The following is a 23712-nucleotide window of genomic DNA, read 5'->3' on the forward strand; positions in this document are numbered from 1 at the left end:
AATCAAAACTTCTCTCCATCTGGAAATATGGGGATTTAAAAAGAGAATAGATATGAATCTATGAAATTATGAAGAATATTGAGAAGATAACTTGAATTTGTTCATCAACATCAGACACCTATTATGAGTTTACTACATGTAGGTCATGATTTTAAGCAATGTTAGTACAAACAGGTATGACATGGTACTTGACCTTGTGAGGCTGACCAACTATTTGGGAGAGACTGGACATGTAAACAAGATAAACAACAGTAAAACATGGCATGGCTATACTAAGTGCCAAATGAGAGGTATAGACAATAAATGCTTTGGAAATAAGAGGAGACATCAATCTCCAAGGATGGGGACTGATAAAATTAGTGGGAAGTACTGTTGAAGTGGGAGGTAGAGGCCAGACTGTTGAGGGTCTTGAATATCAGACCCAGGGGTCTTGACTTTATCCTAGAAGAAATAAATAGCCATGGTTTGATAAATCCACAAGAAAAAAAATATCTGTAATGGGCAATTAAGGAAAAGTGAAGAATGTTTGGGGATTTATCCCTTCTTGAGGTTTATTATTGAATAATCAGACTCTCATAAAACATCACTTGATACCAAAGCTTGAGAAAAAAAAAATATATATATACATGTAATCTTATAACAATGTGCTGAACTGGCGATCATTTGGAATCAGGCAGACTTGGACTCAAATTTCACTATTTACCAGTTATGTAACTTTGGGCAAGTTATTAACCTTTCTGAGTTTCATTTTTAAAAAACTGCTCATTAGCTTTATTTAAAGAATTTAAAATTTTTATACAATTTTAAAGGTTACTTTCCATTTACAGTTATTACAAAATATTGGCTATATTCCCCGTGTTGTACAATACATCCTTGAGCCTATTTTACGTCCAATAGTTTGTTGAGTTTCAATTCCTTTTACAATCAGTAAAAGTTGGTTCTCCAGTTGGTTCTCCAGTTGGTTGTTGTAAGGATTAAATGTTGTTGGTTGTTGTAAGGATTAAATGAGATAATATATGTAAATATTAAGCAAAAAGTACAGTGTCTGGCATATGGTAGGTATAAAATAATCATTAGCTTTATTCCTTTAAAGGGTTATTTAAATATACATTATCTCATGTAATTTAGGTTAGATTCAAACCAATAAATTTAGCTACTTGCTAACAGCTCAATTAAAAGCCTTTTGGGGAAATTTAACTGAAACAATGGCTAAAATTGAGTTTTGCAACTGTGATTTTATCTTTGTATTCAATCTCTATCTCTATTACTTTGCCACTCTTGTTGAAATCAAATACCGAAGGAAAAAATAGTCATGCCATGGGGTCCCCCCATAATTCTGTGCTACAGCTTCCAAAGGCCCCATCTATTCTTCTAACTAAAACTGCTACATTGCCAAATATACCTATAGCTAATATCAAAAAGAGTCTTGTCAGATAAATATGAATAGAAATATTGCCTTCCTTTATTTGATCGTGATGTTGACTAGACAGAATACTGACACTATAATCAAACTGATGTGGTGACTCAATCTGACAGCCAGAGGTGGCCATGCCTGAATCAGAATCGAACCCAGTCTGTCACACTTAGTTTGATATATGTCTCGGATCACTCTAGGAGTTAGTAGGAATGTCATTGGGAGTGCAGAGCCCCTAGGAGGTGAATTTTGAAGTTGACAACTAATATATAAATTTGTCATAGCAGTCCCTTGACTTGTATAGAGACTGACTAACATGGGAACAAGACTGCTATATGCAGCTTCTGAGCTACTGATAAAAATCTTTTAGCTTCCTTTCCCTCCTGATTCAAAACTCAATAGAACTCTATTAAAAGTGAATTCTGCCTCAAACAGTTACTTAATTGAATACCTGAGCATCGAAGGGAGTGGGCCAGTTCTGTTGCCATAACTTGTATGATCAGACCAATTCGAAGTCGAAACATTTCAGCAAAGAGGCCAGGCTGAGTTCGCATATACATGGCTAGATATACCATTATTTCCTGTGCATGGAATGAATATAGACAAAAATTATGCCCTAGATCTCACAAGGCTTATTTTGTGGTCTTCAGAAATTGCCAGATCAATTGAAAGCAAACTTTTAAATATCAATCATCAGATTAGGCTTTATTATTCTGCTCACCTGTGTAAGAATTGAAATGCTCATGTCCCCTTCACTGGCTTCATCTATCAGCTGAGTGAGTACTTCATAGGGCAGAGGTCTAAGGAAGAGGACAGTGAAGAAAGACAAAATTCTGCAACTACTTAAAGCTAAATTTATTGAGAAAATAAAAAAGCTCCTCCCAAGTCCAAGTCAGTGTCTCAACATCTCATCATTACTGGTAGCATTCTGGTTCTTTCAGTCTTCAAAGTTCACTGCCTCCCCAAAGCACTCTGGCCCACATCAACTCAGGAGAGCTCTGCTCTCCCGTCTCTAAGCCTGGATTGCCCTTCTCCTTCCAAATTGTATTTAAAAGTCACCGCATGACGTCCTTCCAGACCAGTCTTTCATGGTTAATTCTTAACATTTGACAAGTAACTATTATGGCTAAAAAGTAGTAAACTAAATCTAAGCTGTGCCTTTTGGAAGCCATTTTATTACTTTACAATCACACCTTATAGAGTTATACTGATTTTTATAGTTTCATCAGTTTACACACACACACACGCATACACACCCTCCTACACTTCTGATTCTCCTGTTGATACTAAGCACTCTGGGGGCATGGGGCATGCCATCTCCTTTTGGATTGCCCACAGTAGCCACAAAATTGATCTGATTTGTAATAAAAGGTTCTGTTTGCCAGGAGTAAGGTGTTATGGATTGAACTGTGTTCCCTCTAAGTTCCTATGTTGAAATCCTAATCCCTAGTATCTCAGAGTGTGACCTTATTTGGAGATGGGGTCTTTACAGAGGTAAGCTAAAGTGAGGTAATTGGGTGGGTCCTAATCTAATATGACTGGTGTCTTGTATAAGTGAGAAATTTGGACACAGAGACACACAGAGAGAGAAGAAATGTGAAGAGACATAAGGAAAAAACAGCCATCTATAAGCCAAGGAGAGAGGCCTGGAACAAAGTCTAGAGTGGGGGTTAATCCCAGTTGCCCTGTTTGTTTGTTTTTTGAATAAAACATTTGGTAAAGCCAATAAGTAAAAACAAACAAACAAAAAAACCCCAAAAGAGCAAAATACATTTGAGTACTACTCCCTGTGAACCTTCTCTTTCATTTACTCATGTCCTATCACTACCAACATTCTCACATCGACTGTCCCTGATAGAAGCTCACACACGTAGGACATTATCATCCATTTATAGATTAGGACAAGAGAATTGCAGTCAGTCCACACAGCTCCTTAAAGTCTCAGAGAAGCTTGATCAAACCCAAACAAAAACCATACTAACGCAGAGATGGTCTTCTCTCGAGGTTCTGGAGGGAGTCCCACTGTCAAATGTTTCTGGTGGGAGAGAAGGTCTGTGCAGGCCTAGGAATAAATAGTATAATAGTATTATCCTTTCCATAACACCTCACATTTCCACGAAATTTTCTCTTTTCAGCCTAGAAACCTTTGCTCCCCCTTAACTTAATGACACATCAATCTTTTCCTCAGGAAATGCGATGAAGATCAGAAAAGAGGGATTTCTAGGAAGGAACAATGAAGTATTTTTATCTCCTAAAAGGTAGGAACTTTTAGCCTAGTATAAATTCATTCTTAAGACCTAGAATTCTCATAGTTTATAACACCTCTATAAGTCTACAGTTTATATGCTTCAGTACTATATATTTGACATTCATAAACAAAAAAAGCTACCTGATAATCAGAAATGTTATGTGGGAAAAACAACATCTTAAATGGTTAGATGCTGTGGTGACTGCCTTAAAAAACAACTGCAGAAACCAATTTTTAAAAAGCACCTCCATTTAGATTTGGTATAAATTCAAGAAGAATTTATAGTACCTCATCGAGTGCTTCCACCTTCTTCCTTAAGATTCCAGAGATGTATCGGATCAGGCCCCAGTTACGAATTTCTCCAACTTTGCTATAGAGCTCAGTAAGCAGCTCTCTGACTGTTGCACTCCCTTCATCATACAATCCAGTGTCCCAGTCAGGTCCTCTGGAATGTTAAAGGCAGGTCTACATTAATTATAAATAAAGCTACAGGCAACAATATTTTGTTTGCATCATAGTGAATATGCCTGTTTTTGATAGGTCTCTCTCATTAGGAAATGAATGTTATTTACTACGAATTCTCGTAAAACGATTTTTAAGTCAGTACTGAAAGCCGAATACCTAGACAAGAATAAGTCTTAGTTTCAGTTGTGTTTTGACAAAACACATTCTTTTACCCTCTTAATGGGCTTCAAAGTAGCTGAAATTAAAGTCAAAGATTTAATGTAACTACTGGAAGTTCAGAAAGTATGCTACACTTAGGGAACTAATGAAGAAGTAAGAAGAATGTGTGCTTATTTTTAAAAGATATATATATATATATACATACACATATATATATACACATACACACACACATCATATACATTATTGTCGTAAAAGTTCCTATAACACAAGTCAACTGTGAAGTACCATAAAAGATATATGAAGTGTTATGAAATTGGGAATTTAATAGATGATAAAAGGTAGATTATTTATTAAATGATGTTAAGACAATCAAGTAGCCAACTGGAAAAAACGTTGAATCCATGCCTCGCACTGTACACCAAAATTCCAAATGTATCAAATTTAAATGTTAAAGTACTAAAAGAGATATGGGAGAACTATTTTATAATTTCAGAGTCAAGAGGACTTTTAAACTGTGAACTATACACCAAAAGCCATAAAAGAAAGATCGATACATTTATATACATATGTATATATAAATATACAAAACTCTTATTGCAAAAACCACTATAAGCAAAGTCATAGGACAAATTACAAACTGAGAAAAATATTTGCAATTCATAGGCCAATTTTCCTAATGTATAAAGAATTCCACCAAAAAACTACTAGAACTCATCAATGAATTCAGAAAGGTCGCAGGATACAAAATTAATATACAGAAATTTGCTGCATTTCTAAATACTGACGATAAACTATCAGAAAGAGAAATTAAGAACAATCTCATTTAAAATCGAATCAAAAAGAATAAAATACCTAGGAATAAATCTAACTAAGGAGGTAAAAGACCTATACTCAGAAAACTATAAGACATTGATAAAAGAAATTGAAGGTGACATAAGCAAATGAAAAGACATACCGTGCTCACGGATTGGAAGAATTAACATTGCTAAGGTGACCGTACCACCCAAGACAATCTACAGATTCAATGCGATCCCTATCAAAATACCAATCGTATTTTTCACAGAACTAGAACAAAGCATTCTAAAATTTGTATGGAAACACAAAAGACACTGAATAGCCAAAACAATTTTGAGAAAGAAGAAAAAGCTGGAGGAATCATGCTCCCTGTCTTCAGACTATACTATAAAGCTGCAGTCTTCAAAGCAGTATGGAACTGGCACAAAAGCAGACACACAGTCCAATGGAACAGAATAGAGATCTCAGAAATGAACCCACAATTATATGTTTAATTAATGTTCAACAAAGGAGACAAGAATATACAATGGGGAAAAGACAGCCTCTTCAATAAACGGTGCTGGGAAAACTGGACAGTTACATGCAAAAGAATCAAACTGGACTACTTTCCCACACCATATACAAAAATACAGTCAAAATGGATTAAAGACTTAAACGTAAGACCTGAAACTATAACAATTCTAGAAGAAAACATAGACAGTATACTCTTTGACACTGGTCTTAGCAATATGTTTTTGGATATGTCTCCTCAGGTGTGGGAAACAAAAGCAAAAATAAGCAAATGAGACTACCTCAAACTAAAAGTTTTTGCACAGAGAAGGAAACTGTCAACAAAACAAAAAGGCTGCCTACTGAATAGGAGAAGACAATTGCAAATGATATAGCCAATGAAGGGTTAATATCCAAAATAGACAACTCATACAATTCACGTCAAAAAAAATAAACAATCTGATTGAAAATGGGCAGAGAATCTGAATAGACATTTTCCCAGAGAAGACATATAAATGGCTAATAGGCACATGAAAAGATGCTCAGTATCACTAATCATCAAGGATATGCAAATCAAAACCACAATGAGATATCACCTCACACCTGTCAGAATGGCCATCATCAAAAAGATAAGAAATACCAAGTGTTTATGAGGATGTGAAGAAAAAGGAACCCTAATGCACTGTTGGTGGGAATGTAAATTGGTGCAGTCACTATGGAAAACAGTATGGAGATTCCTCAAAGACTTAGAAATACCAACAAGGACCTACAATATAGCACAGGGAACTATACTCAATATTTTGTACTAACCTATAAGGGAAAAGAATCTGAAAAAGAATATATATATATATATATATATATATATATATATAAAACTGAATCACTGTGCTGTACACCTGAACTAACATGACATTGTAAATCAACTATACTTCAATAAAATTTTCAAAAAAGGCAAAAAAAAAAAACCCTTAAAAATAGAACTATCATATGATCCAGCAATTCCACTTCTGGGTATCTATCTGAAGGAAACGAAAACACTAATTTGAAAAGATATATGCACAGCTCTGTTCACTGCAGCATTATTTATGATAGCCAAGATATGGAAGCAACTAAATGCCCATCAATATGAATGGATAAAGATGTGATATATATATATATATATATATATATACACACACACACACACACACACATATACATATACACACACATACATACACACACATACACACACACACAATGGAATATTACTCTGCAATAAAAAAGAATGAAATCTTGCCATTTTCAACAACATGGATGGTGGACCTAGAGGATATTATGCTAAGTGAAATAAGTCACACAGAGAAAGATAAATATCGTATGACTTCACTTATATATAGAATCTAAAAAACAAAACAAATGAACAAACATAACAAAGCAGAAATAGTATCATAGATACAGAGAACAAACATGGTTGCCAGAGGAGAGGGAAGTGGGGGGAGGAGAGAAATAGGTGAGGGAGATTAAGAGGTTAAAAAAAAAAAGAATTCCAACAAATAGATAAGAAAATAAAAAACAACAAAAGAACATCTGGCAAAATAAGTACCAATGGCTTTTAAACTTAAGAAAAGGTGTTCAATCTACCATTTGGGTAAACAGGTATAAAAGTAAACACATATATATCTGTATTTACCTATATATGCATAAAATGTCCCTGGATGGATACACAAAAAATCAATAGCATTGATTGTCTATGAGGAGGGGAACCAGGTATCTGGGGAACAGAGGTGGGAGAAAGACTTTTTACCCCTTCACTGTATCCTTTTGTACTTTAAAATGTTTGAACCATGATAATGTGTTATCTATTCAATATATCAAATTATATATAATATAAATGTTTAATATAATAAAACTAAATCTATACTATACTATACTATACGAATCAATGGATTCAAGAAACAGTGAATGAAAGTCTAAAGAGTAACAGGATATTTTCACAGTCTCAAAGTACATCTCTACAAGATACTTTTTAATTTTGAAGTATAACATAGTAACTTTACAGCGGAGGAACGTGGAAGATACTACCTTAACCAAGTGGTCAGAGTTACCAGAAATGGGACTCATCAGTACTATGTGCCTCCTGATAAGATACACTGAGAAGAACTCAGCATCACTTCAGTAGTATTCTTGCCCAAAATGCATAACCTGAATTTAATTATGAGGCAACATCAGATAAACCAAAATTTAGGGATATTCTGTAAAACAACTGGTCTGTATCCTTCAAAAATGTCAATAACATTAAAAATAAAGACTTAGGAACTGTTCCAGATTAAAGGAGATGAGGGACACATAAGAACTAAATGAAATGCATCATTTAGATTTTCTTTTGCTATAAAGACATTATTGGGACAACCAACAAATCTCAATAAGGTCTGTAGATTAGATAACAGTATTATCTTAACATTAATTTTCTAATTTTGGCAATTATACTGTGCTTATATAAGAGAATTCCTAGTCTTTAGGAAATACACACCGAAGTATCTGGGGGTAGAAGGGGATCATGTTTGCCACATACTGTCAAATGGTTCAGAAAAAAAATGTGTGTGTGGTGATGATGATGATGAGATGATGAAGAAGAAGACAGGGAGGGAGGCAGGGAGGGGGGAGAGAGAGAGAGATATTAAAGCTCAGTGTGAACATCTGAGGGATCTGGGTGAAGGATATCCAGAACTTTTTTTTTTTAATTTAATTTTATTATTTTTTTAAACATCTTTATTGGAGTATAATTGCTTTACAATGGTGTGTTAGTTTCTGCTTTATAACGAAGTGAATCAGCTATATGTATACATATATCCCCATATCTCTTCCCTCTTGCATCTCCCTCCCTCCCACCCTCCCTATCCCAGCCCTCTAGGTGGTCACAAAGCACCGAGCTGATCTCCCTGTGCTATGCGGCTGCTTCCCACTAGCTATCGGTTTTACATTTGGTAGTGTATATATGTCCATGCCACTCTCTCACTTTGTCCCAGCTTACCTTTCCCCCTCCCCGTGTCCTCAAGTCCATTCTCTAGTAGGTCTGCGTCTTTATTCCCATCCTGCCCCTAGGCTCTTCATGACCATTTTTTTTTCTTTTTTGTAGACTCCATATATATGTGTTAGCATACGGTATTTGTTTTTCTCTTTCTGACTTACTTCACTCTGTATGACAGAATCTAGGTCCATCCACCTCACTACAAATAACTCAATTTCGTTTCTTTTTATGGCTGAGTAATATTCCATTGTATATATGTGCCACATCTTCTTTACCCATTCATCTGTCGATGGACACAGGTTGCTTCCATGTCCTGGCTATTGTAAATAGAGCTGCAATGAACATTGTGGTACATGACTCTTTTTGAATTATGGTTTTCTCAGAACTTTTTTTTTTTGTACTATCCTTACAACTTTTCTCTAAGTTTGAAATGGTCAAAATAAAAATAAATAATATGAAAATAAATGTTATGAGATCTCATAATCAGGGAAGATCCTTTTTATTCCTAGGGATCAGAGAAAGTTTCATGGAGGTGACAGATGATCCAGGCCTTGATGGATAGCTAGAATTCCAACGAGGAGAGATGGGATGTGGTAAAGGGAGAGTAGTCCAGACAGAGGAAAAAACACGAACCAAGGTCTGAAAGTGGTCATATACAGGCTTTGTTTTGGATGTGATAAGTAGCAGGCTGTTTTGGTGGCAGTATTCACATTGTGATGGGGGAGCAATGGTAGATAAAGGTCGAAAGTTAGATTATAGAGGATATAGGTTTGGTCACTGATTCCCAACAGTAGTGGTGGTGATGTGGTAGGGAGAGGCAGGGGATGAGAAGGACTTGAAGGTGTTGACACAATTTCAAGTCTGGGCGACTGAAAGAATGATAATACCATGAAAAGCGTCAGGCAGTAGTAGGTTTCTGGTAAAGACTGAATTTGACTTTAGACATGTTGAGTAAGAAGACATATAAAAATGAATTCTGAGTAGATTAAGGACTTAAATTTTTTAAAATTCTTGAAGGTATTTAAAATATTTTTAAATTCTGGGAGGGGAGAAGGTTCTCCCCATGCATGATAAGAAACTCAGAAGCCAAAAAAGAAAAGACTATATAAAACAAAACTTTTGGGACTTCCCTGGTGGTCCAGCGGTTAAGACTCCACGCTCCCAATGCAGGGGGCCCGGGTTCGATCCCTGGTCAGGGAACTAGACACCACATGCTGCAACTAAAGATCCCACGTACCACAACTAATGATCCCCCACGCCACAACGAAGATGTTGCGTGCCGCAACTAAGACCCAGTGCAGCCAAATAAGTAAATAAATAAATATTAAAAAAAAACCTCGAAACTTTTGCATAGAGAAAAGCATATGAACAAAGTTAAAACACAAATACCTTGGACAAAATATCTGCAACAAATATAACAAACAAAATAGTAATATATACTATTACTATAAGAAAAATATAAATAATCCAATGGAGAGCAAACAATGGTTATGAACAAACAACTCACAGAAGGAATACTAGTCAATAGACATAGGAAACCCCACCTCCCAGTTTCTACTCAAATCCACAAGGGATACTGGGCAGAATTCCAAGTGTATTAAAAACCATGCAGCACATCAAACAATCTACTCAAGTGGTTTGATACTAGAGTACTAGTTCTAGTGAGATTACAGGTTTTGATCAGATGTTACGGTGAAGTTAGTATGTACAGGATTAGATGAAGAAAACTCATGTGTTAGGAGTGGAAGAGTTGGCAGTCAACCATGGATCATCTGAATTGGTAGGAAAGCATGAGTGTTTCAAGCCTTTGCTTGCCTATCCCAGTGACCCTGCTGAATCTTCAGTTTTCATTCAAGCTACAGTCATTAGTCATTCTGTCCTTAACCCTTATCTCTTCTCACCTTCTCTATCTTTTCACTACTCTGCATTTAGCATTGTGCCTGGCACATAAGTATTCAACTAATACTTTTTGAACAGACTGCCTTACCCTAAAGGAAAAAGGAAAGGAATAAAGGTATCGGAGTAATAAAACCCATGTCTTTTTCTTGGTAGTAGCACATAACAAGCTTTAACAGTTGGCACTTGGACAGGGTTGTATGAGAGGGGAAGTCCCTCACAGCATCAGACTGTCAGGAGGCTTATATAAGGCACAAGTTCTACCATCCATAACAGGAGGAGGGCAAGGGAACTCCCAGGGAAGAGGGGAGGAGGGGGGTTACAGGTCTAGGTGTAGTCCCTCAGTAGCACTGTGGGGAGGCTCCAGGTTAGAAAGCTCTGAATGGCAGCAATGGTTTGGGACACTCATGGCCCAGGGCTTATCTCTTGCTAGCAGATGCAGGTTGACTTTTGAGGAGGATGCAAAGCAGGCAGGCCCTAAATGGCTTAAAATATGTTTGGGCTATTTTTAATAAAATTGGATGTGTAAAACTTTGACTTTAGTGTTGGTGGGCTTTTCAGCTTCCTTTTTTACTTACTCATTAAACACCGTAATCTGATGGAAATGGCATAGGCTCTGGAGTCAGGCCAAGGGGACTTCATTACCACCTAGAGGGGATGAAAGTTCCAGATCCCTACCTAGCCTTCTTTGACACTCCCCTGGCAGTGAGAAAGGTGGAGCAGTGCCTGCCTTGGTGAGAGCAGAAGTCTGGGCTTTCCACTCAGCCTTTGTTGACAGGGGTAGCACCGCAGATTTTTCTCTGGTGCTTGGCTGAAATAGAGTGGTTATTGTTTAAAAGTTGTCTGTGTTGCTAGAGTGCCTCTTTCCTAGCCCTTTGTCTGGGAAGAACGGGTTTTCCTTAGGGCTTTTGTTGTCTGTGCCCACTGACTGGGCTTGTCAGGCTGCTGGCTTCTCCAGCACCCAGTGAGGCAACAAAGAAAACCTGGGGATGTCAGCAGCCTCTCAGTCCTCGAATCATGAGGTCCTTAGCCAGTCTGCCGCCTTCTCTCCACCTTTCAACATCTTGTTATGTTTGTTTTATAAATAATGTCCTCCTGTACCTAGCAGGAGGAACAGAGAGAAATGCATTTACTCTATCTTGTCCAGAACCAGAAGTCCCATTGTGGTTATGTTTTAAGAGGTTTTTGTCTTTTAGAAATAATACTGAAATATTTAGGAATAAAATGATAAAATGTTTGGTATCCTCTTCAAAATAATCCAGGAGGAAGAGAGAATGAGAATATAGATGTGACAAGATTAACCATGAGTTTATAGTTGTTCAGGCTGGGAGATGGGTCCAAAAGTGTTCATCACACTATTCTCTCTACTTTTGTATAAGCCTGGGCATTCGGCAATATCATCAAAGTTACTCTCCCTCCTCTGTTGAGGATGTGTTTGAGGAAAACTAGACTGAAGTAGAAAGACTTGTTAGGAAACTGTAGCAACAGTCCTAGGGATAGACATAGGCCTGAATGAAGGCAGCAATATTAGAGATGCAGAAGATAAATATTTAGAGGTAAAACTGGACAGACTTGGTGATTAACTGGATATAGGGAGAAGGCTTGATGATTATGTAGGTGTTGATTCCAACAACAGAGATGGAGAATTTCATAGAAGCAACTCCATTTTTGATATTTGACTGCTGACTGCTTTCAAGTCCTACCACTCCCCTTTCCTTTCCAGCCTACGTCTGAGCAAGTTGATAAAAAAGTCTGAGTGTTCCCTCTTTTGGTGCTGTTGAGAATGAACCCTCATCCCAGCTTCACCTCCTAATCATAATAAAATTCCAAATCCAGCCTCTTTCCCTGCTTTTTAAGGACCCACACCCGTCTGGTATTTGTGTGGCATCGTCAGTCTTGACATCCAAAACAAATCAGGGGAGGGCGGGGGTCCATCCTGCCTCTTCAGGGTGCTGACAACATGAATAAATGAGGAAGAACAGGTAATTTTGTGGGGGAATTTGGGGGACAGGAGAGAGGAGTTCAAGGTACCTAGAGTTAGGGGTACCTAGATAAAATGTACCTAGCAGAGGATGCCTGACATAGCAAACACTCACTAATGCTACTTTTTTTTCCCCTGTAAGCCTCCATATTCTTACTTCTTTTGAGTTAAAAATTTATTTATCTATAGATTTTACCAAATAATGGAGGCTTAAAATAACCATAATAATGATAATAATGTTTACGTTATTAGTCACTTACTATGTACCAGGCATTGTATTAGAGACTGCAGATATTTTTTTTAACATCTTTATTGGAGTATAATTGCTTTACAATGGTGTGTTAGTTTCTGCTTTATAACAAAGTGAATCAGTTATACATATACATATGTCCCCATATCTCTTCCCTCTTGCATCTCCCTCCCTCCCACCCTCCCTCTCCCACCCCTCTAGGTGGTCACAAAGCACCGAGCTGATCTCCCTGTGCTACGTGGCTGCTTCCCACTAGCTATCTATTTTACGTCTGGTAGTGTATATATGTCCATGCCACTCTCTCACTTTGTCACATCCTACCCTTCCCCCTCCCCATATCCTCAAGTCCATTCTCTAGTAGGTCTGTGTCTTTATTCCCAGAGACTGCAGATATTTTATCTTGTTTTAATCTTTACAACAATTCTATGAGGTAGGTATAATCCAAATTTTATAAATGAGGACAATTGAGACTTTAAAGTTACACAGTAGGTAGGTTGCAAAACTATTCAAATCCACATCAGTGAGACTCCAGAGCAGTGCTATATTTACTATGCTATACTTCTTTTCTATATGATCATGAAAGTAGATTGATAATATCCATCACTTACTTCATAGTATATAGCATGTAGAGGATATCAGCTTGCTCCTGTAAGCTGGAGGTCTCCTTCAACTGTAAAACCAGTGCTTCGAAGTCCACTTCCCCAGACGGGTGTCTAGGAAGATGTATTTCTACACGAACAGAGGGAACCTTTAGTTTGAGAAAAGACAAAAAAAATCCACAAGTGATCACCTTAAATAATGCCCTAGAGTGTTGATCTTTTCACTTTCTAAACCTTTTCCGTAAGAGTTTGCTAAATTTTGACAAAAAGTAAAGCAAAAACAATGACACCTTCAGAATGTATGATACAGCAATCTAGTTTTCTTAAGCCTGACTAGAAAAACTTGCCCATTTAAAAAGTGAACTAAAAAGGACATATGTCTTCACCATGGTGGCATTTTGCCTACCACCAGTTACTAGCAGAAACCATAATGGCTAGTTCTATTATTTTCTGTAAGAATGGCAGTTTTGCAAAAAGCTGATAGAAATACCTCCTGTGCAAATTTACCTGGTCCTCTTGTGGTGCATGAAGTAAGTCAAGTAAGTTGAGCGAAGGCCGGGAAGCCTGAAATATCTTTGTAGGAAGATACATGTGTACATCTGCAAGAGGTTGATATTTATGGAAAAGCTTAGATAATTAAGAGATTAATAAAAATGCACAGTTGACCTCAACAATGAAGTTACATATGGGTTGGTTCTTTATAGAACAAGAATGAGAAATTTACCCTTTCTTGGTAACAGCAAAGAAAAGAAATATGAAGGTCAGATAAGTCAAAGGATATTCAATCAATCAATAAACATATTTTGAATGGAATATCTAGAATTATAGCATCAGCTGGACATATAAGATATTAAATTCTACGAACGTAATCAATACCACAATGGTGCTATCACTGATACTTTAATAGACTACCACATATAACAGAAAGAACCCAGTTACATTTTATATTTTCTGGACTCTCCCAGAAGAATATCTGGCCGCTAGCAGTTGGAATTGCTTGAGAACAGATAAATGGATGACCCTATCTAGGGAATCAAAAAATGTAGTGGCTGACCAACTTTGAGATATTCCTAAGATTTTTACTTACAGTTCATTGTTGAAACACTTACCATAACCTCTAAGGAGAGACTCTCTTGTCATTTTTGCCATTTTACAGATACAGAAAGAGAGATACAGAGCTCAGATAACTGTTCAAGCAAGTAAGTAGCAGAGCTGGGAATTAAGCTCAAGTTTCCTGATTCACAATCAAGAAGTATAACTTAATAAAGCTGATGTCTTTGCATAAGCCCTCTGTCAAGGAAGCATACGCAAAGGCTATGTATGCTAAGCTTTTCCCTTTTCTAACTGTTAAATGATTCCCCAATGATCATGTTTAATACCTTTGGTTAGTAATGGTCAATAAAATTTTAGACAGTAAGATCATGCATCTCAATCATTCTCATCATCTGTGAAATGTTAACATTTAGGTCCTCTAGGTGTGGCCAAGGAGCCCTTCTGTCCCTTCATATGTAGCTATCATACAGGTAATGAACACTCTTAGGAACCATGACTACTCCTGGCAATGTGTGGTAGAAGACATCCTCCACTGTGAATACTACTGAGGGAGGATAGTCGTCTTGGGGAGAAGAATGGTAAAGCTGTTGAAGAATGATACTGTAGTTGACAAATACAGCTCTACACTGCTGGCACAACTGACTGTATAAGTTACAGCTGGCCTAAGGAACCAGATTTAGCTTAATTAAGGGAGAATATCTCCCTTTCCATTGCAAGGCTATCTTGTAATAGTCTGCAATGCTTTCCCTTTAAATAAAATTACTTCCAAATTAGTGACTTTTCCAAAGGAGGAAAAAATCCTTGCCGCATTTTAATACTTTGATGTTAAAATTGAATATATTCCATGTCTCTTGTTCTGTCTCTTCTTGCTATGTAACTGGTTAAACCAGACTACACAGCACTATCTATAGCAAAACTATACCCATTAATGACCCATTTTTAATTGTAAAATTTCATTAATTTTACAAATATTTGAGCAACTAATATGTTCTAGGTGCTGTCGGAGATGCTGGGGATAAAGCAGTGAACAAAACAAAGTTCCTGCCTACACTGTAATAAACACCCCACCCCCATCCTGGGCTTCATGTCATCCTGTTCCTGACTCCAGTGAGTCATGGCATTACTCACTCTGTACATGCAGCTCCTTGGCCTTGGTCATCAAGGACATTAAATCACAGGTTGTCTGCACAGCAGCTCGGAACCGATTTAGCCCTCCCTTCTGTGAGGTAAGGGCTACTTTAGGATGGGGAGCAGTGTGCACCAAAAGGTGATCTAAATAACGAGCAACTTCATCACCACAGCGAGCTGCAAGGTTAGTGGGGGGAGGGGGAGAGAAAAAAATAAACATTTTAGTTACTTCACAATCTACCCCACCAAACAGAATGACTGACTCCTGTGCCCACAACACAGCACCAAAACCAGGTTGTTTTAGCTCATGGGGGAAAGGAGTTGGTGATCATTATACAATCTCGTAGCTTTACTATTCAGAAACTATAGCCACTTACCAGGATCCACCTGTTCTTCAACTTTGTTGAGACAATATTAGGTTCCCTGAAAGTAGTATGAGCTTATTATAGGCCAGGTGGAGCATTTCATAATCTATGTATGTGTGTGTGATGGTAGTGGTGGTGGCAGTTGTGGTGGAGGAGGAGTAGAACAGGGCCCTTTGAGTCTCACTGGTATGAGGAGACTTGTGGGGAAGGGCAAAAATCTACTAAACATTGAGCCTACCTGAAAACAGACAGATTCCACAAATGGCAGCTACAATTGCTAAAGGAAGAACAAGCTCCATGTGGCACTGGTGTCAAAAGGACTACTGACCACACGTTGGTCTTTTTTGTTACCCCCTTCACTTATTCACCAAATATTTATTGCCCACTATGGACCAGGTGGTGTACTAGGTGCTGAGGTTTCAGTGCTGAAGAAGACAGATATAGTCCTTATCCTCTTGGTCTCTCCCTCCCCCCCACACCTTCTATAACATTATCTCTGACTATGGATAACGGAAACCAAAAAAAATACATATATCTTGTGGCTGCTTAACATTTCAGATTTTACATGAACACTTGCAACATTTATAGTTGGAAAAGCCCAATGTTTGGATCAATACTGAAGTTTGCTACGTCAGTCATGTATCATCTGGATTTTGATTACCTCTGGGGAACTCTCCAGATGTCTTTCTAGTCTCTGATGTGACTAATGGGAACTAGCAGAGCTGCAGGAGTGGACCTCATACTCAGTGACATCTTAATGACAAATATTATAACCTTGAATACAATCTAGACACTTGAGTAGAGGATTATGAAGAATATGGAGAGAAGCGCTCTCCCCATGGAAGAGCTGGCAAGCAATAGAAACGTCCATTGTGAGGACACCAATGAGTAAACCCAGACAGGGGAAAGTGACTCAGAATGCATAATATCAAGCTTAGTAAAACATATCATTAAAGAGATATACTTAAGAAAGCAATCTAAGAGAATGAGTGCTACAGATATAAATCACAACTACCTATGCAATAGCAAACAACCTCAATATATGATCAGTCTTATTTGGTTTTCAAAATATTTCAGCTTATGTCAAGATAGATATCATGACTTTGGGTATTACCGATAACAGGAAATAACCTTGTATTTAATGTACTCTTCGAACAAAGAAATTCACACTATTTTAGATCTTACAAAAACAAATACGGAGTGAATTAAATGGTACTTAGGTGAGTAAATGCTGAGCCCAAATGAGAAAATAGTCCTTCTGACTGCTAGTGTTTTGGTTTACTGTATATGAGATTATGCTTGCTAGCTCACTGAGGAAAGCTAATTTATTTATTTTTCTTCTCTCCAACACACCACTCTTAAGATAAAGAAATTGGCTGCCTTAAGATATAGGCTAACAGTCAGAAAACCAGACAGTGAAAGCAGGCGAACCACGTTTTACATAACTAGAACAATAATTCACTCCCACCGGCCCTTCTCTCTGCGGGATTCAAATAATGTAATGTTTGCCCTGCCTAGGTCAGCATTTTAACACTTTAGGGTGTTTCTCAGGCCCCCATGATGCTTTCTCACTATATCATCTTTGTATTCCTAGAAGCCAATTAGATTTTGTTCTGCGTTATTTGTCTAGGTGTAATATGAAAGCAATAGGCGTACCAAATCGGCTTTTTCAAACTACGCAGAACTCCCCAGAGATTCTGATGTACCCCTATAATATTCTATATAAAAGAACTATATAAAATTAGTATAGAATATATTAGAATATAAAATTATAGAATATTATATAATAGTCTATATAAAAGAACTCTGATGGAATTTTATACTTTTTATGCTTTTTAATGTCAAAAAGCAGTACGTATATGTCTAGTTTTCCTACTACATACTTGATTAAATATCTCTCACTCACCATTGCTTCCTCCCATTTTTAAAGTACGAGTCATTTTATGTACCTGGGAGAGAAATCTCCCCTAACCTTAGTAAGGGATAGCCCAACTCTATACTCCACAATCACCACAGGGATATTAGACCAGAAACCAAAGGTAAGTAGAAGAATGAAAAGTGAAGCCAAACAAAAGTAGAAATCTAGGTGTATTAAATAGAAGTGAGACTGCTGGCAGTGAGAAATATTAAGGAGGATGCTCAACAATACTTTGTATTCTTGTCCAGCAAGGCCAGTGCATTTATGAAGCCTCCTTACCATTACTGGTTGAACCATAGCCATTCATCCAGTCACCAGATTCCAGCTCATTATCATAGGCATCATAATCTTCACTGTGCAATTTACCCTCAGGTCCAGGGTCCATAAAGCTCAAATGTGTGCAGCAAGATGTTGTCAAAAACTCTGACAATTTACCTGTTTGAATCCTGACAATTAAGAGGGTAAACAGAAAACAGAAAATCAGAGGAAATCATTTTCAAAACAACACAGTTTAGTGATAAAAAGGATACCTAGAATGCTCTGTTGGGGGATTACTAACGTTTATACATTAGTACAAATTTTGTAAAAGTGAACATTTACAGCACTCCTAGACATAGTGTAGTATAGGTTAGGGTACTATGTTAATAAAGACTACAATTAATGGGTTCACAATCCACCAGCAGATCAGTTTTGCTCTCTTTCACTGCCACATACTACATTGCTAACTCTGCCAAATATCTGGCAAAAACTTCCATTGGCTGCAAGAGAAGCTAGGACAGAATGAAGATAAATCACCACAAATCTGTCGTATCATTTCAAAAAATACTCAAAAAGACCATTTTGAAAAGAAAAAAACGGTATCTGACAATTTTAAGAATTATAGTAGATTGTAAGCCATATCTTCCCCTACTTATAAAGCCAATTGCAAAACCCAAACCCAAAGGGAAAGTCAATAATACTGATTTTCTAAAGAAGTCAGCTTGAGGGGGCTCCCAATGGCCAGATCTTGAATAATATGTACACTGAAATTGGAATGAATCATGACATAAATATAAAATAAGAATCTATGACTCTATGCTGGCAATAAAACTACAAAATTAAAGGGGGTAAGGGAGAGCTTTTTTTAATTTTTAACAGAAGGATTCCAACTAATACATGTACAAAGAATGATAGGAACACAGAATCATGATTTTACAACCCCATTAGTAATAACTGATTGATCAATGGAAGCTAAAGCCATTTGGTCAAAGACTGTCGGAGAAAGGATAATGGAATCTAGACACGAATGGAGGATTATGAAGAATATGGAGAGAAGCGCTCTCCCCATGGAAGGGCTGGCAAGCAATAGACACGTCCATTGTGAGGTCACCAATGAGTAAACTCAGACAGGGGAAAGTAACTCAGAAGATAACATTTTAAACAAACGGAGAGACATTCTGCAAAATAACTGACCTTCTTTCTTTAAAACTGTAATGAAAACTGTAATGAAATATTAACAAATAGCTGGGGAATTGCTCTAGATTAAAAGACATCAAGGAGATACAATAACTAAAAGCCAACGAGTGATCTTTCATTAGAGCTGGAGTGGGAAAAAAGCTATGGGAAAACATTATTGAGACAACTGGGTAATTTTGAATATGGACTCTGTATTAGATAATAGTATCATATCAATATTAACTTTTCTGAGTGTGCTGATTATATTGTAGTCATGTATGAGAATGCCCTCTTTCTTAGAAGACAGAAACTGAAGTATTTAGGGTTGAAGAGTCATGATATCTCTAACTCTCACACACTTTAGCGAAAAAAGTGTGTGTGCCTGTGTGTGTGTGTGTGTGTGTGTGTGTGTGTGCGTGTGCACATATGTATGTGTGAGAGAGGGAGAAGGGTAGGGAACAAGAGAGGAAGGGAGGGAGGAGAGGAAGGGAGGGAGGAGAGGAAGGAAGGGAGGGAAGGGGGGAGAGAGAGAACACACAAGTGGGACAGATGTTAACAGGTGAGTCTTGAGGGAGGGTATATGGTATTCAATAAGATTCTTGCATATTTGTATCTACTTGAAATTTTTCAAAATAAATACTTAGGGAAAAAAGAAAAGCAGTGAGAATTGAATAGTCCAGTAACCTACTTTCCTCCCTTCTTCCCTCCCTCCCTTCCATTCTTCCTTCCTTCCAGGGTAAGTTTCCTGATCCACTGAATTTATGGGGTGTAGGCAAAGAACAGGGTGGGGAAAAATTCCAACCGTTCTCTTTAACATTAAATTCCTTGATTCAATCTATCAAACACCAGCTCCTGGAATAGGATGGGTATATGTTGCTAAAGATACAGAGAAAGGCATCACAAGTCTACCATTACTATACCCAGCATGCAAATTTCATTTCATTTCACTACTGAGCGCATACAGGTCACTTACCTTGCCCCACCAAAATAGCCATCCTGCATTTTTCGGAGTGCTGCCAGGATACTTGAATTCAAGCTGGTTCCATCTTCATCTTAAAATGAAGAGAATTTTAAAACAATCTTTGTGGTTTTAACTTTGAAATAAGGGGAATCTTTCGATTATTTTAAACCAACTTTCTGGTGGTGATGGTACAAATGAGACAGTCCTCGTTGACCACCCTGTATTTCAACACTTCATCTGAGAGCCAATGATGCTGCAGAATGGGAAATGGTAAGGGATGATGACCAAGAGAGGAGAGTTCCTCACAGACAGTATCTTATTTATTGTAAGTACTTAGCACATTGCCTGATTGCAGAACACAGAATGATTACTGAATGCTGACAATAATAACAACAGCAACCATATGTTGAATGTTATGTGCCGAGTACTGTGCTGAACATTTTATACATTATCTCAACCAATGAGCTTTGGTTTACGTGTGTGTACGTGGGTAGGCATAAAAAATATTTAGAAGGCTAACAATTATCCAACTTTATGTGAAGGGGATCATACTACACATACTCTTTTGTGACCCACTTTTTCTAACTAATTCTTTGCAAAAGGTAAAAATGATTCCATAACAGATATTTAGACTGTTGTATTATAAGCAACACTGTGATGCAATTTTTCTATTATTTCCTTAGGATAAATTCTTACAAGTAGAACTGTTAGAACAAAGGGAACACTTACTAAAAACTTTATAGACTGCCAAATTGCACACTAAAAAAGTTGTGCCACTATGTCTACCATCAGTATAGAAAGTGATTGTTTCCCCACATCTTTAACAACAATGGTGTTAATAATCTTTTTAGTCTTTGTTTATCTGATACATGAAAAAAATACATTGTTTTAATTTTAGTACTAGTAAGATTGAGCATGTTTTCATGTATAGACTGGTTATTTGTATTTCTTTTATGAATTGCCTGTTCATGTTCTTTTCCCATTTTTTTTTTTTTTTGGTGGTTCAAAAACTTTGACAATCAGCCGTTAGTTCTCATCCACATTAACTGTCTGCAGATTTTTGAAAGTGGTGACAGGTACATAGGTAACCAACGTATAGAGCTTGTTTGGTGAATCTTCATCTTCATTACGTTTTCTGGACAACCGCACATGGACACCGTATGGGATATTCCTTATTCCCTTGGCCCAGACAGCTTTGTTGACCTCAGTGTCAATGTGTACATCTGGAGTTCCCACCTCCTTCATGGCAAATTTCCAGATTTCTTTGAGTGCCCGAGGGGCATGCTTCTTGAAACCCACTCCATGGATGCGCTGGTGAATGATGATAGTGTATTCTCTGGTCACCACCTCGTTGATGGCGGACTGGCCCTTCTTCTCGCCACCCTTCTTTGCAGGAGCCATTCTGGTTTGGGTTGGAAAGCTCTTTTCCCATGTTTTTAATAAATAATCTTTTTTTTTTTAATTGACTTTCAAGGCCTCTTTATGTTTTGTGACTATTACCCTTTTCTCTATCATATGTATGGCAAATATTTTACCTACTTTATTATTTGTCTTTCAGCCTCAACCACACTTCATTTTTGTATAAAATATTTATTTAGAAACAAAGATTAATTTAGATTTTCATGTTTTAAAATCTGTCAAGCTTTCCTTTCTGCATCTTGCAAAGTACAGCTTTCTTCAGCCCAAGATCACAAAAACATTCTCCCATACTTTCTTCTCTTTTATAGTTTTTCTTGTTGCTTAGCTGTTTAATCTATTTAGAATTTAATTTTGTATAAAATGTAAAGTAGCAGGCCTAAATGAATGATTTTCCCAAATGTATTTATTTATATTCTTTTGCTGCTATTTGTATTGCTGTCTTTATCATTATTGTAATTCCAATGGATCTATCTTCTCTTGTTTTTAGTTTTTAAAAAATCTGGTTATTCTGGTACATTTTCTCTTCCATATGCAATTTAGATTCAGCTTGTTCATAAAAATTCGTCTTTATTTTGATTTGGAATTCACTGAATTGATAGATTGATTTAATAAGAATGAACATCTTCTCAATATTAACTACTTCCATCTAGCAACATGGTATGTCTCTCTAGTAATTAAAATCTTCTTTTATGTTTTTTATTAGCTTTATAATTTTTTACATAGTTTTATGCATATTTCTTATTAAGCTTATTCTTTTTTAAATTAATTTTTATTGGGGTATAGTTGCTTTGCAATGTTGTGTTAGTTTCTGCTGTACAGCAAAATGGATCAGTTATACGTATACGTATACCCTCTCTTTGTCAGATTTCCTTCCCATTTAGGTCACCACAGAGCACTGAGTAGTTTCCCTGTGCTATACAGTAGGTTCTCATTAGTTATCTATTTTATACATAGTAGTGTATATATGTCAATCTCAATCTCCCAATTCATCCCACCCCCTTGTTCCCCCTTGGTATACATAAGTTTGTTCTCTATATCCGTGTCTCTATTTCTTAAGCTTGTTCTTATATTATTTACTTTTCTAGAAATTTGTCAATTTTATCTAGATTTATAAAATTGTATTTGGTATTCTTTTATAATTTGTAAAGATGCCTCCATTTCTTGTTTTTTTTTAACATCTTTATTGGAGTATAATTGCTTTACAATGGTGTGTTAGTTTTATTTTTATTTTTTTTATTTTTATTTTTTAAACATCTTTATTGAAGTATAATTGCCTTACAATGGTGTGGTAGCTTCTGCTTTATAACAAAGTGAATCAGTTATACACATACAATATGTTCCCATATCTCTTCCCTCTTGCATCTCCCTCCCTCCCACCCTCCCCATCCCACCCCTCTAGGTGGTCACAAAGCACCGAGCTGATCTCCCTGTGTATGTGGCTGCTTCCCACTAGCTATCTATTTTACATTTGGTAGTGTATATATGTCCATGACACTCTCTTACCCTGTCACATCTCACCCCACCCCCTCCCCATATCCTCAAGTCCATTCTCTAGTAGGTCTGTGTCTTTATTCCCGTCTTGCCGCTAGGTTCTTCATGGCTTTTTTTTTCCCCTTAGATTCCGTATATATGTGTTAGCATACTGTATTTGTTTTTCTCTTTCTGACTTACTTCACTCTGTATGACAGACTCTAACTCCATCCACCTCATTACAAATACCTCCATTTCATTTCTTTTTATGGCTGAGTAATATTCCATTGTATATATGTGCCACATCTTCTTTATCCATTCATCTGTCGATGGACATTTAGGTTGCTTCCATGTCCTGGCTATTGTAAATAGAGCTGCAATGAACATTTTGGTACATGACTCTTTTTGAACTATGGTTTTCTCAGGGTATATGCCCAGTAGTGGGATTGCTGGGTCGTATGGTAGTTCTATTTGTAGTTTTTTAAGGAACCTCCATACTGTTCTCCATAGTGGCTGTATCAATTTACATTCCCACCAACAGTGCAAGAGTGTTCCCTTTCCTCCACACCCTCTCCAGCATTTATTGTTTCTAGATTTTTTGATGATGGCCATTCTGATCGGTGTGAGATGATATCTCATTGTAGTTTGGATTTGC

The 23712-nt window shown here is 37.0% G+C and overlaps 2 protein-coding genes across 5 annotated transcripts in view; both read right to left on the reverse strand.

Annotated features, from left to right (window-relative positions):
* The window catches only part of PHKA1 (phosphorylase kinase regulatory subunit alpha 1), a 144172-nt gene that overhangs the window by 16975 nt on the left and 103485 nt on the right, over nucleotides 1-23712 (reverse strand). For all 4 annotated transcript variants that reach the window (XM_068533265.1, XM_068533264.1, XM_068533263.1 and 1 more), the window contains 9 exons: nucleotides 20181-20259; nucleotides 18053-18219; nucleotides 15491-15667; nucleotides 13817-13908; nucleotides 13319-13458; nucleotides 3951-4107; nucleotides 3397-3476; nucleotides 2136-2214; nucleotides 1866-1995 (listed from right to left, as the gene is read on the reverse strand). In XM_068533265.1, the coding sequence (XP_068389366.1) occupies nucleotides 1866-1995; nucleotides 2136-2214; nucleotides 3397-3476; nucleotides 3951-4107; nucleotides 13319-13458; nucleotides 13817-13908; nucleotides 15491-15667; nucleotides 18053-18219; nucleotides 20181-20259 (1101 nt within the window). The remainder of the gene's footprint in view (nucleotides 1-1865; nucleotides 1996-2135; nucleotides 2215-3396; nucleotides 3477-3950; nucleotides 4108-13318; nucleotides 13459-13816; nucleotides 13909-15490; nucleotides 15668-18052; nucleotides 18220-20180; nucleotides 20260-23712) is intronic.
* On the reverse strand, nucleotides 21186-21569 carry LOC137757091 (large ribosomal subunit protein eL31-like). The gene has a single exon (XM_068533700.1). It carries the CDS (start codon nucleotides 21567-21569, stop codon nucleotides 21195-21197), a length of 375 nt encoding a protein of 124 aa, XP_068389801.1. The 3' UTR covers nucleotides 21186-21194.

The sequence above is a fragment of the Eschrichtius robustus genome, chromosome X (genome assembly GCF_028021215.1).
Source record: "Eschrichtius robustus isolate mEscRob2 chromosome X, mEscRob2.pri, whole genome shotgun sequence".
NCBI lineage: Eukaryota > Metazoa > Chordata > Mammalia > Artiodactyla > Eschrichtiidae > Eschrichtius > Eschrichtius robustus.